At 49.1% G+C, this 12294-nt stretch overlaps 1 protein-coding gene across 1 annotated transcript in view; it reads left to right on the top strand.

Annotated features, from left to right (window-relative positions):
• The first annotated feature begins 396 nt into the window (after positions 1-396).
• LOC130110378 (protein phosphatase 1H-like) overlaps positions 397-12294 on the top strand; it is a 53530-nt gene continuing 41632 nt past the window's right edge. The window contains exon 1 of the mRNA XM_056277460.1: positions 397-666. Coding sequence (XP_056133435.1) covers positions 434-666 — 233 coding nt within the window. The 5' untranslated portion in view covers positions 397-433. The remainder of the gene's footprint in view (positions 667-12294) is intronic.

Genomic DNA, 12294 nt, shown 5'->3' with positions numbered 1-12294 from the left:
TTCCGTGAGTATTGCTTGAAAGTCTCCAGATAAAGACTACCTTTCACCTCCTGTCAATCGGCCCTATAAGCAGATCAGCCCCCGCAACCCCGGGGCGACCAAATCCGGCCCTTGATAAATCACGTGACCCGCTAATCGGGAGTGTATTTCCGCGTTCACCGGGACCGAGGAGTTAGTCGTCATCTCTCAGCCGCTGCTGCCGTTGCTGCTGCCCCCGACACGCACTGAATGAAACCGTGAATTGGCGCTGGCGGAGGGGGGGGTGGTGGTGGTGGGAGGGTGAGGAGATTTTTCGTGAGGGGGTCTCCTCGTCTGCTCCATCATCGCCCAAGTCGCCCGAAAACGCGTCGCCGAGCTGGGGGGAAATTCTGGGAAAGGGAGCCGCGGCGCAGCGCACCGCTCCACGGACACTCCGCCGCGACGCGGCGCCAACATGCTGACGCGGGTGAAGTCTGCGGTGGCCAGTTTCATGGGAGGGATGATGGCCGGCGGTCCGTCCAGCGGGGACAACGTTGGGTCGGAGCTGCCTCTGAAATTCCCTTACATGAGACCCGACTTCCTGGGACTGTCCCCGGACGAAATCGAGTGCTCCGCGGACCACATAGCGCGGCCCATCCTCATCCTGAAGGAGACCAAGAGATTACCCTGGGCCACCGGGTACGCCGAGTAAGTAGCCGCACGACAGCGAACCCTCACCGTGGCTTTAGTGTCCCCCCCCCCTTCGAGCCTTGTGTCAGCCGAACCCCTCACCCGCTTTGGACCCGCTCGGCATCTCGGTGTCAGCGTGCAACCTGCAGCTAAATGGGGATTAGTGCATGACTCGAAATAGTTAAAACGGTGTTCATTCAAAGGCCTACACACAACACACGGGCAGATTATGAGCCGGTTATCTCCTGAGAGAGGGAGCGATGTTATTATGTGATGTTGCTGCTGCTGCAGCTGCAGCAGCCTACACCAGCAGCAGCAGCAGCAGCAGCAGCAGCATCTGGGAATTACAACCACGTTTTGTTTATGGTTTGCTGTTCCTCACTGCGTGCCGCCGCTAGTCCCATCCACCGCAGCCTTTGTTAGATTGGTAAAAAAAAAAATTTCTCCCTGGCAATTTGTGCACTAGAAGAGATGCACTCCATTTAGGACTGTTTTCTAGATATACATCGGGTGGATTTAGCCGCAGTGTTAGGGCCACACGGGCCCGTGAGAGTAAGAAATATCTGTAAAATGTTGTGTTTTTGTGTTTAATCGTCGGTCGGTGTGTTTACTCTCAGCTCGGCATCAACAGGGCATAGCCGAGTGCCATCTGCGCTCCAGCGGTGACGTCATGCTTTACTCAGCAGTTGCGCCCTGACAGACATAGAAAGAGAGTTAAAACCACAGGTGTAGGCTTCATTTAAGTTGATATCACATGTATGTGAGAAATTTATGGATGAACTCCTATAGTCTTACAGTGATATCCTGTCCAATAGGCTACCCCTGGATATCTATCTATCTATCTATCTATCTATCTATCTATCTATCTATCTATCTATCTGGCCTTATTTGTGTTGCACATCCCCTACATTAAAACGTGCTTGCATGAAGGGAAAGTGGACAGATGGAAAGAAGGTAATGACAAAGGTGCACACAGACAGAATGAATAAATAACACGAAACATTCAAAGTTGTAAACATTAATACAATTAAGCAGAGATTAGACTGAAAGATGAAAAAAATGACATAGCCTACACGTTTGATGGAGCGTAGTTATAGCATGTGGTGAAATAGTAGTTGACGAAGAGGTCATAATATGCCCTGTCATACTTGAACAGGCGGATATTAATATAGCATTACCTTCAGGCTGATATACAAATGCATCACATCATTACTGCTGAGCCTAGGCTGGGCTCCATCGTATCATATTGGGCAGGGCTCCATCGTACATTAGGCAGGGCTCCATTGTACCATATTGGAACAAAGATTTTCCCATTTGGCATTCAATCCTCAATCTATATTGATATTTTAAAAAATATTGACTCATGTGAGTTCACTGTTTTCACCTCAAATCCACATTTAGCCAATCGGAGTCTTATTGTCTTGGTAACACGGATGACGGGACATGTTGCCAGCTGTCCTAGTAACTCACACAGACGTGTCTATAGGTGGTGCAGTGACGACAGGACCTTATGTTCAGTGCAAGGTGACAGTGCAAACAGTCATCCTGCACATACAACTGTTTTTTTACAGTCAGCATTCTGTCATCATGTGCATTCACTGCACTGTGATGAAATTTACCTCCAGGGCAGCAGTCTCTTGGTAAAGATATCTTGTTTCCAAATATAAAGGCCTGTGCTATCATTTTTGATTGAACCACCGCATGCTGTCATCATCATCATCATCATCAGTATCATAAAATTGTCTTTACCTATGGCATCACTGAGATTTTATCCCGAGTTTTTGACCATATTTCGTTTTTAAAATTGTGACCATTGCCCAAAATGTAACACGTTACTGTCAACAGCCACAACTGTATGGTATAGCCTACCGGCGTTGTACTCATGTCGTTTTTCTAGGTCAGTGGGAACATCCCCATCCTATCCGGTTTCAGGCCACCATGGTCAATACATTACAACTGCTCAGTTAACTCTTAGAGGTCCATCTCACTCCACTCTGTTAGAAATAATGTGTCGCTCCACTAGAATGTCTTTCTTTATTATGTCCGCTTCACGTCCTTCACACGATTCATGCACATGCCCTTGCTTTGACGGTACAAGTATAAGCATTGCTTTTATTTCTGGGGAGCAGTTTGCAGGTTCCTGCATGGTTGTTTTCTCATGGCGCTTTTTCACTTGCTCATTCATACGATGTTTAATCCCTCTCTTACCAGAGGATGACAGAGGGCGATATAAAAGAGAAACAGTAGGAGGGAGAGCTTTTACCTCACTGAGACTTACTGACCTCCGTGTTCTCTCTCTCTTTCTCCCCCTCTCCCACATTCAGAGTATGCTTAAGCGGAAGCATCTCTTTGGAATTTGCAGTGGTTAATGAGTTCAAGTCATTCTGGCATTTATCTGTAATTAAAGCCTCTTCCATTTTCCTCACTGATTAGCCTTGTCCTCTCCCGACGTCGCCACAAGCCGTCTCTGTGGTCACGGCAAAAACAGCACAGAGGCTTAAGGAAATGTGCAAAAACAGGAGGTTTTCATCGCTTGAATTTGCTTAAAATGTTTTAAATGGATGACGCAGCGAAATTTTCCTAAAGTTTCATGTAAAGGAAGGCAAAAAAAAAAAAGAACCTTTCATGGTTCACCAAATGCATTCAAGAAGTCGATGGCCTGGCAGCCTGTCCAGGGTGTCTCCCCGCCTGCTGCCCGATGACTGCTGGGATAAGCTCCAGCATCCCCGCAACCCTGAGAGCAGGATAAGTGGTTCGGATAATGGACGGATGAAAGTCCTGTGTTTTTATCGTCACTACCCTGGGGATGGGCCTTGATGCCAACATTGGCTGTGCTAATGTTGCAAATTTAGGGTGAGCCCCCCCCCCCCCAGTAATTTCAGTGCCGTTCATTTCCCTTGATTCCAGGACTAAAAGAAGACAAGCTCACCAAAAAAAAAATCAATCCATTCCTGTATTTAAGAACAAAAAAATAAAGTTGTGTTGCACTCATCACTGCTTATCATGTATTCAGTGGTGCTGGGTGGTTGTAAAAACATCTAAAACACAGACAGGCTCAATATTAAATTGGTCCAGCTCAGAATTTGGCTCTTGTAGCTGCACTTTGCTGTTACCATCTCTTTCTGGCTCGCTGTGAAACCAGTGACAAAGCCGTGAGCCATTGTGTTTTACCATTAATTACATCCCTGGTGCCATTACATCTGCACCAGACGCTGGTTTGGAGTGCGTAGAAACAAAAGAAGCCATTAGATGTCTGACAATGGAGTGGGAAATTAGGTTTTACTTCTGTTTAGAGGAGAGCCAGTTCAGAATGAAAGAAAAAAACTGATGGGCAAGGAAAGGAAATGAAGGTCATTCTTCCTGCAAATGATGGACTGGGAAGAAGGAAGATATGCGAGGGTACATGCCAATCACACACAGATACACGCACACACAGCCACACACACACACACACACACACACACACACACACACACACACACAACCATGTATGCATATGCAAGTCTTGTTCATGGATTATGCAAAATGTTTGCGCAGCTCGGTCTTTCTGTTACAAAGACTGGCCCGATTGAACCAGATAAAGTCTTGGACCGCAACCATCCACAACGCACCGCTTCCAGTATGGGAAGATGGCAGCGCAAATTCACATTTGCAGCGGCCTCACCCAGTACCGGTGTGGGAACATGGTGGCGCTAATTCACATTTGCAGCGGCCTCACCCAGTACCATCCCTGCAATGTCTTTGTCCACGTCTGCGTCTAAGTTTTGTCTTCGTTTGATGGCTGGGAGAGCTGGCGCTGGATCGGCTGGGAGAGCTTGGTCTGCTGCGTCGTGTGGGCCCAGGGACCACAGTCTTGCCTGGAGTTGCGCCCGAGGAGGTAACACCGAGGGTTGTCTGACAGGATGTGGAAGCAGGGTAGGCTAAGCTAACTGTCAGTCCATGTAGACCGGCAGTTCTGATAACACCGAGGGCGGTATGGCGGCGGCCTCACCTAGCATTGACTGTGTTATTGGCGTCGTCATGTGGAGTGCGGGGGGGGGTGTCAAGGGTGTCTGGCTGGGAGAGCTGGTGTTGGATCACCTGGGGGAGCCTGGTCTGCTGCATCCGGTGGGCCCAGGGACCACGGTCCTGCCTGGAGCTGCGCCCAAGGAGGAAACACTGAGGGCGATCTGATAGGACGTGAAAGCGGGGCAGGCTAAGCTAACTGCTAGCCCATTAAGTTCCGGCGGTCATCCTGGCTGACATTCATTCCCGTGGCCAGTATTTTTTCTTTTTCTTTTTTTTTTTTACATAGTTTGGATATATGTGTGTTTGGATGTGTGTGTTCTTGTAGTTTTTGGATATGTGTTTTTGTCTTTGCGTTGCACTCCTGTGAGCCGGGGGAAACGGCATTTCGTTTCATTTCATGTAGTTGCGTACATGAAATGACAAATAGTGTTCCTGATTCCTGATCCACTCTCATCAAATCCACCTCAGGCATGAAGGGAAGATCTGGGGGAAGGAGAGGAGGGAGCTTTAAGGGTTTTAAGCCATGGGACACTTTGCTTAGAGATGTGACTCAGTATCAGGAAGGCTGTTGTAATACTTTTTACAGTCATTGTTTGTGTAGAATAACACACAGACACACACACACAGTATTAACTATAGCAATTACAACAACACATCAGTTTGCCATATCAAGTGCATACACAAATACAAATGGACACTGAGATCATCACATTACCCGTGTCTGTTGATGGCTCTTTAGATTAATTGGACAGGGGCTTCCTGGGCTTCTTATGTATCAACCAACTCCAACGCAGTTGATGCGTCATTGAGTATTGTAGCTGAAAAATCCTGACAGGGCGTTGTCCATCTTGATGACGGGAGCACCAGTGATGCGGTGCACATAAGAGCACAGCTGAGTGGTATCTGTGTTATTGAAGTACCCATGACCACAGTAAAGGGCGATCCCTTGTGTGTACTTTTACCAATGCATGCATGCTGTCTGTAATTTTTTATTTTTTATGTTTCTGCAAGGTAGCCTGCATGCATGTGAACATACATCCAGTACAGGAATAACCACAAGACACATTACAGCAACCAATTCTACTATTGGTAACCCCCACATCTATAATCTTTGAAAACGTGTTAAAAATTACAGATTGCTTGCTTAAATTACCAAGTTGAGTATTTGTTTTTTGTGGTTATTATGAAGGAGGGAAATTAGATGGCAAATGATGGAGCATTTCTACCCCACTTTGGTGTGAGATTTTGGGTGCATTATAGTGGTCCCAATAAGGGTTGAGAAATAATACAATGTTATTATTTATCATCTTTCACTGGCGTTGTATTGGGTTGAAATTTTGAAATTTGATTTTGATTTAAAAAAAATATATAAACGTTATCAATCCCCGTGGGGAAATTATGCTCTGCATTTAACTCGTCCTACCTATGTAGCTAGGAGCAGTGGGCAGCCGCGGTGCTGTGCCCAAGGACCAACTCCATTTTGTCTTGCCATGCCTCGGTCAGGGGCACAGACAGCAGTATCAACCCTATTGTGCATGTCTTTTTGATGGTGGGGGAAACTGGAGCACCCAGAGAAAACCCACTGCAGACATGGTGAGAACATGCAAACTCCACACAGAGGATGACCTGGGATGATCCCCAAGGTTGGACAACCCCGGGTTTCAAACCCAGGACCTTCTTGCTGTGAGGCTACTGTGCTGCTAACTCTCAAACAAGCCCCGCAGCTGAGGCGAGGATGAACAGGACGTCACTCAATGGTCGAAAATTTCTTTATTTTTAACCAACAGGTTACGAACCTTGAAAAAGAAAACACACAAAATACAAACATACATCATTCAAGTACCCTCAACTCAAAGCTAACACACAATATAACTCACTCACTCTTGCAATCACTCACCAGTCCGTCCTCGTCCCGTCATACTAAAGAGTCCCCGCTCTGAAGCTGTATTAACTTTCTTGACGTCACCCCCAGAACGTAAATCAGCCAATCACAGCAGCTCCCTAACTGAGACCCCGGATGCACGCATTTCTCGCCAATAGAATTTCGCAATAAAAGTTCTTATCAAGCACACAGAAATCACATACAATCGGAACTGGAATAAATCTCATTATTATTATTATCAATACTCAGATTCACTTATGTAACTAACAATTCAAACAATGTTACAATTTAACTACATGTAAACGAAATAACTTTCACAAGTTTGTACTTAAACTAAACAAAAATTTCTGACTAAACAACTCAAATCCAACCACCCCATAGAAAGTAACACACCTCCCACTTGGTCTACTGGACTCTAGACCTAAGGAGACCACACTAATAATCACCGCTTTCTCTTTGGTGGTGTTTCTTCGGTCAACTCTTTAATTTCTTCTTTAAGTCTTTAACGACCCTGGAGCCAGGTCCCCCCGAAGAGGCACGGCCAGCATCACAGGGTCGCTCGCTGCCAGCAGGGTGCTTATCCATGCTCCATACGGAACCAGTGGCACTCCTGTCTCTCCTGTGGTCTGGACCCTTCCATAGCACAACAGTAGTCCTGACATCTCTTCTCTGACGACTACAAGCCTGTTCAATGTAGACTCAGGGAAAGCTGCCCCCTCTTGGGCTGCCAAGCATAGGTCCCAAAAGGCAGCTCTGACCTCCCCCACATCGATAACTGGCTTGCCCACCTTCTCTCTCGAGTGCTTAGCCTCCCACTCTGCTCTCTCCAATCATCCGTCTCTTAACAGCTCGGCGAACCCAACCGATCACCCCACAGAGCTTGGCCAAGCTACTGAACTTTTCAGGCTCAACCAGATCAACGATAGCCGCGCCCCAGAGCCTCTCCTTGTTTTCAATCTCAGCGGAGGTCGACTCTTCCTCCTTCACCGTGTGCACAGGAGCCTCGTCAGTTCCATCCAGACGCCCCTGGACAGGATTTGCCGTCTTCTTCCACTGGGCTCTAGTGAAAGCCACTGTGAATGCCCTCCGCTGGAGCTTACTCACAGCCTCTCTGGTGCTGGCCGCCACCTCCGCCGCGGACTTCATGGGACACTCTTCTACCGGCCTCACTTGGAACTCAGGACCCTTTTGCCAAATGGAGCCCTCACCCAGGTCTTCTAGAGGACCTCCTCGGGTGATAAGGTCGGCGACGTTCAGATCTCCTGAGATCCACCACCAGTCAGCTACTGGCCCAGCCTTCTGAAACTCCCCGACCCTGTTCGCGAATAACGTCTGATACCCGTAACTCTCCCTCTGGATAGCTCCCAGGATAGTCTGGCTGTCTACAAAGTGGAACCATCTCTCCACCTCAAGTCGACCCTGCCTCTCCCAGAACCCTCTCAGCCTGGCAGCGAAGACGGCGCCGCAGAACTCTGCTTTGACCACATTGCCCTTCTGGTCAAGGGGCGCCAGCTTGGCCTTTGACTCAACAAGGCGGATGTCCGCCTCTGTAGACGTCTCCCACCTCAGGTACAGAACAGCTCCGAAGGCGTCATCACTCCCATCTGAAAACGTGATGCCCCACGGCCTCCCCCTCCATCCAGGAAGAGTAAGGCTCCTTTCGAAACTGATTTGACGAAGCCGCACATACTCTTCAAAAAGCTTGATGGCATCTGCCCAGAGGTCTGTCAGAAGGGGACTGTCCCACGTGTCTTTCTTGGAGTCTCCTCCCCCAGTCTCCTGGAAGGCTCTTCTTACCAAGATGGCCCCTCTCGCTTTGGCCGGGGTAGCTACACCAACAGGGTCGTAGAGCCCTGCTACCTGGCTTAGGAGCTCCCGTCTGGTCTGAGGGTTTAGTGTTTTCTCCTTGATCTCCTTCTCTGAGAGGTCGACCCCCGTCCTCATCTTCTGCTTTCTTTTGGAGAAGTTGATTGAAATCATCAGGAAGAGTCTGTCGCTGTCCACGTAGTATCCGACACCAAGAGCCTTGTTGTCTTCCTGCCCTAGCTGGTTGGGCAACACCAGGGTTCCGGACTCTGGACTTGGGCTTTTAACAGCTTGCCCAATCTGACTACCCTCGCACCTCCCACTTTGACCGGACCAAACCCACGGTTTGAGCGAGAAGCCTCCGGCCCAGAGTATCTCCTCCACTCCTCTTGTGATCTTGTCCAGCTTCCCTGGGTCATTGTGGGACGTGAAGATGTCGTCCACATAGCTTTCCTCTTCAAGCACTCTTCTCTCATCGCTCATGTGAGAGAACCTGGGCAGTCTCGCGGTTTCCCTCATGGACAACTGCGCTATGCATCCCGCTGGCCTGTCTCCAATATTGACCTGAGTGATAGCGAAGTCTCTGATCTCTTCCTCGAGTGAGTCCCTCCAGAGGAACTGATGAAGGTGAACCTCTCTTTCGTTCAGCCACACAGAATTGTACATCTTCTTGATGTCTCCTATGGCCGCATGCTCTCCTGCTCTGAACCTGAGCAGAACCGCCCGGATTGGGTTTAGCACATCCAGACCCTTCAGCAGGATGTTGTTCATGCTCGTCCCTTTGAGCTCTTGGCTACTGTTCCAGACGAGCCGCACTGGCGTGGTGACAGAGTGAGGGTTCGGTGTGATTAGGTGACTTACGTACCAAACTGGCCCTCTCCAGCTGTTGATTGTGTCCTTCTTTAACTCGATGGCTGCTCCTCTTTCCACCATCTTGTGTAATTGGGCTGCGTAAGCAGCTCTCCACAATGGGTCCTTCATGAGGCGCTTTTCGGTTCTCAAGAATGTCGCTTCCACCACTTTCCTGTTATTTGGAAGTGAAGCCGGGTCTTCAGTCCAGGGGTATCCCGCGTTCCAGTGCGGCGAGTCACTGTGGTCGTCAGTAGCCACATAGGTCAGGCCTTCCTTGATCTTTTCTAGTTCCTTCCCTTCAGCTAGAGTAATTTCCTTCCCCCCTGGCTGGCATTTCCCGCACTGGCATCCTCCACACTTCGGCTCACGGGCAGCTCCGATGCTGTCCCATTTCCACCACTCAAGAACTTCCTTGCTGGTTGTGGCCATGTTCCTGATCTCCTCACCACTCTCTTGCTCCAGGCCCAGCGTTTCCTCTCTGGAGCTATTTGGCTCTCTGGAAATCTCTTCGACCTTGATCACTTTTGCTCTCATTGAGCGTGCAAAATGTGTCTTTGAGTTGTGAATGGATACCTTCACCTCTTCGAACAGATCAGGGTGCGCTCCCCCCACAGTCTTGCCCAGTGGGCCGTCCCACAACACCAGGTCTCCCACTGTCTTCATCCGCTGCGGAGCAAGCCTACCCTCTCGGTGGCTGATTAAGAGTTCGATTTTCTTTGGCCTGACCAGTTCCTCTGTCTTGACCTCCGGGAAGAACTTCTTGAGCTGCCGCGGGCTAACGACATGGTCTGCTTGTGCGATCTCGTCCAGTCCATAACAGACGATCTGGTGGGGACTCCACTCATTCTCTGAAGTCCACATTCTGACTTTGAGCAAGTACCTTTTTGTCTGGACTCTTACTTTCATTCCACCAACTCCATGCACGACCAGCATTACCTTCTCTCCTTTCAGTCGGAGTCTGTTGGCGGCTTGGTGTGTAATGTAATTAGTGTCAGACGCAAGGTCCATCAGGGTCCCAATAGTTTGTCCTCCATTGGTTGTGACCTCCATGATCATCATAAGCACTGGATGCTCTGTCAAACCCCTTTCTTCAAGGAGACCATCACCGTTTGTGCTCGCTCTCATTGACGCTGTTGTCTTGTTGGTAAATGCCCTTATTACCCTTTCCGCTACTTCAGGAGAGACATCAGCTAGGGCCTTCTCTTGTTCTTTTGAGAGCCTTCCTGCCTTTGTGTCTCTCTTTCCCCCTTCTTCCTCTTCCCTCTTTTTCTCATCACTTTTGTGCCCTCCTTCCACGGAGCACAAGAGGTAGTGGTGGTCTGAGCCGTCTCTTTTCTGGCAGCACTTCTTCTTGCAGAAGAACCTGTTACTACATTCTCCATCCGCACCATGGGATGCCAAGCATCTCCTGCAGGCTCCATTCCTTTCGATGACGTCTTTCTTTTCAGCTAGGCTGAGCCCTTTGAACTTCTCGCAGAAGAAGATCCTGCCTCCGTGTTTCTCATCTCCACACATGCTGCACTCCTCTTTTCCCAAATTCCTTCCTGTGGTCCTTGTGAACGCCCTCCTTTCCGGTTTGCTCGATTTCTCAGGCTCTTCTGACACTCTTAACTGCTCCAGCCTTTCGAAAACCGCTTCTTGCTCCTTTAGGAACTTTAAGAGAGCATTAAAGCGACCATCAGCGGTGACACCGTTCTCGGGTTTGGTTTCGAATTTGAGCCAGTCCATCTTCACACTGTCAGGTAGTTTGCTCTCTATAGTTTCCATTGCCAGCGGATTCTTTATGGCATCAGCATTTCCGAGATCCGTCAGATCGGTCAGGGCCTTCTCCACAGCTTGATTCAGATCAATTGTCTTTCTTGGTTGGTTTCCTTTCACCGCTGGAAACTTCTCCAGCTCCCTGATTATCTGAATCGCGATGGTAGTCTTGTTCCCAAACCGGTTCTCTAGGACCCTGAACATTTCTCCTGCAGTATCATAGCTCGAAAGTCTGAGGTCTTTGGCGATTTTTTCTTCCACACTGTCTAGGAGCTGGAATTTTTTCACTTCCGGTGACTCTGACGGATCTCCCTGCCTCTGCAGACTTTCCCAGTCTCTTCGCCATCGGTGGAAGTCTCTCATGCAACCGCTGAACGTCGGTAGTCTTGTTGGTTGGAGGCGCACTCTCGGTTTGGCTGCTGCTTGTGCGCCTCCCGCTCCCAGGCTTGCCATACTGGCGCTATGTGCTTCCTCCCATGCTTTCCGCTGAGCCTTAGCTAGCTCAGCACACTCTTCTTCGGCAGCTTCTGCCATCCTTTGCTGAGCTTCAGCAGCCTTTTTCCTGGCCTCCGCAGCCCTCTCCTCAGACTCGGCGCTAACTTCGGCAGCCTTTAGCCTGGCCTCAGCGGCTCTCTTCTCAGTCTCGGCGATCTCATCGGCCTCCTTTTTCCTGGCCCTGCCGAATTCTGCCAACCACCTGATTCAGAGCTCGTTTCTCTTGTCCTCCAGCACCCGAAGCCGCTTACTCATGTCGCACGTAACACCTTCAGGGATCCACTCTTCCCAGACAGCCAGCAGATTTTCTGCCTTGGCGATGAGACCTTCCAAGAGTGCGTTTTGCTCCTTACCGTTGCTGTAGGTTACTCCTTTCAGGCTGACTCCTTCAGCGCTTTCATAGCTTCTTTCTGCCCGTCCAATGGCAGATATTAGCTCGGTCTCCGCATATCTCGACCAAAAGCTGGACTTGACTGCCCGTCTCACCTCTTCAACTTTGAGCTCACACTCTCTGGTTACTCTCTCTATGTCTGCTTTGAGCTGCCCATCCAGTGCCTCCGCGTCATCGTTCACTTCAGCTAGCAAGCCAGCCTCATAGTCATCATTTGCAGAAAGAACCCTTTTTGCATCATCAGAAAATGATTTCCACTCAACTTTCAGCTCATCTCGACCCATGGTTGTTGCCATTCTAAGGATGTAGTTGGCTCTTTTCGTGAACGCCGTCTTCACTTTGGTCCTCTCTTTCTTTAGTGATTCCATTTTTATTGATTTACCTTGGATGCTAAGCCCTGAGCGTACCTGTATCTCCTTTTCTAACTCAAAGTCTTTCGCCCTCTCTAGCTGCC

The sequence above is a fragment of the Lampris incognitus genome, chromosome 3, assembly GCF_029633865.1.
Source record: "Lampris incognitus isolate fLamInc1 chromosome 3, fLamInc1.hap2, whole genome shotgun sequence".
Lineage (NCBI taxonomy): Eukaryota > Metazoa > Chordata > Actinopteri > Lampriformes > Lampridae > Lampris > Lampris incognitus.
The sequence above is the reverse complement of the archived record's forward strand: the minus strand, read 5'-3'. Positions and strand labels throughout refer to the sequence as shown.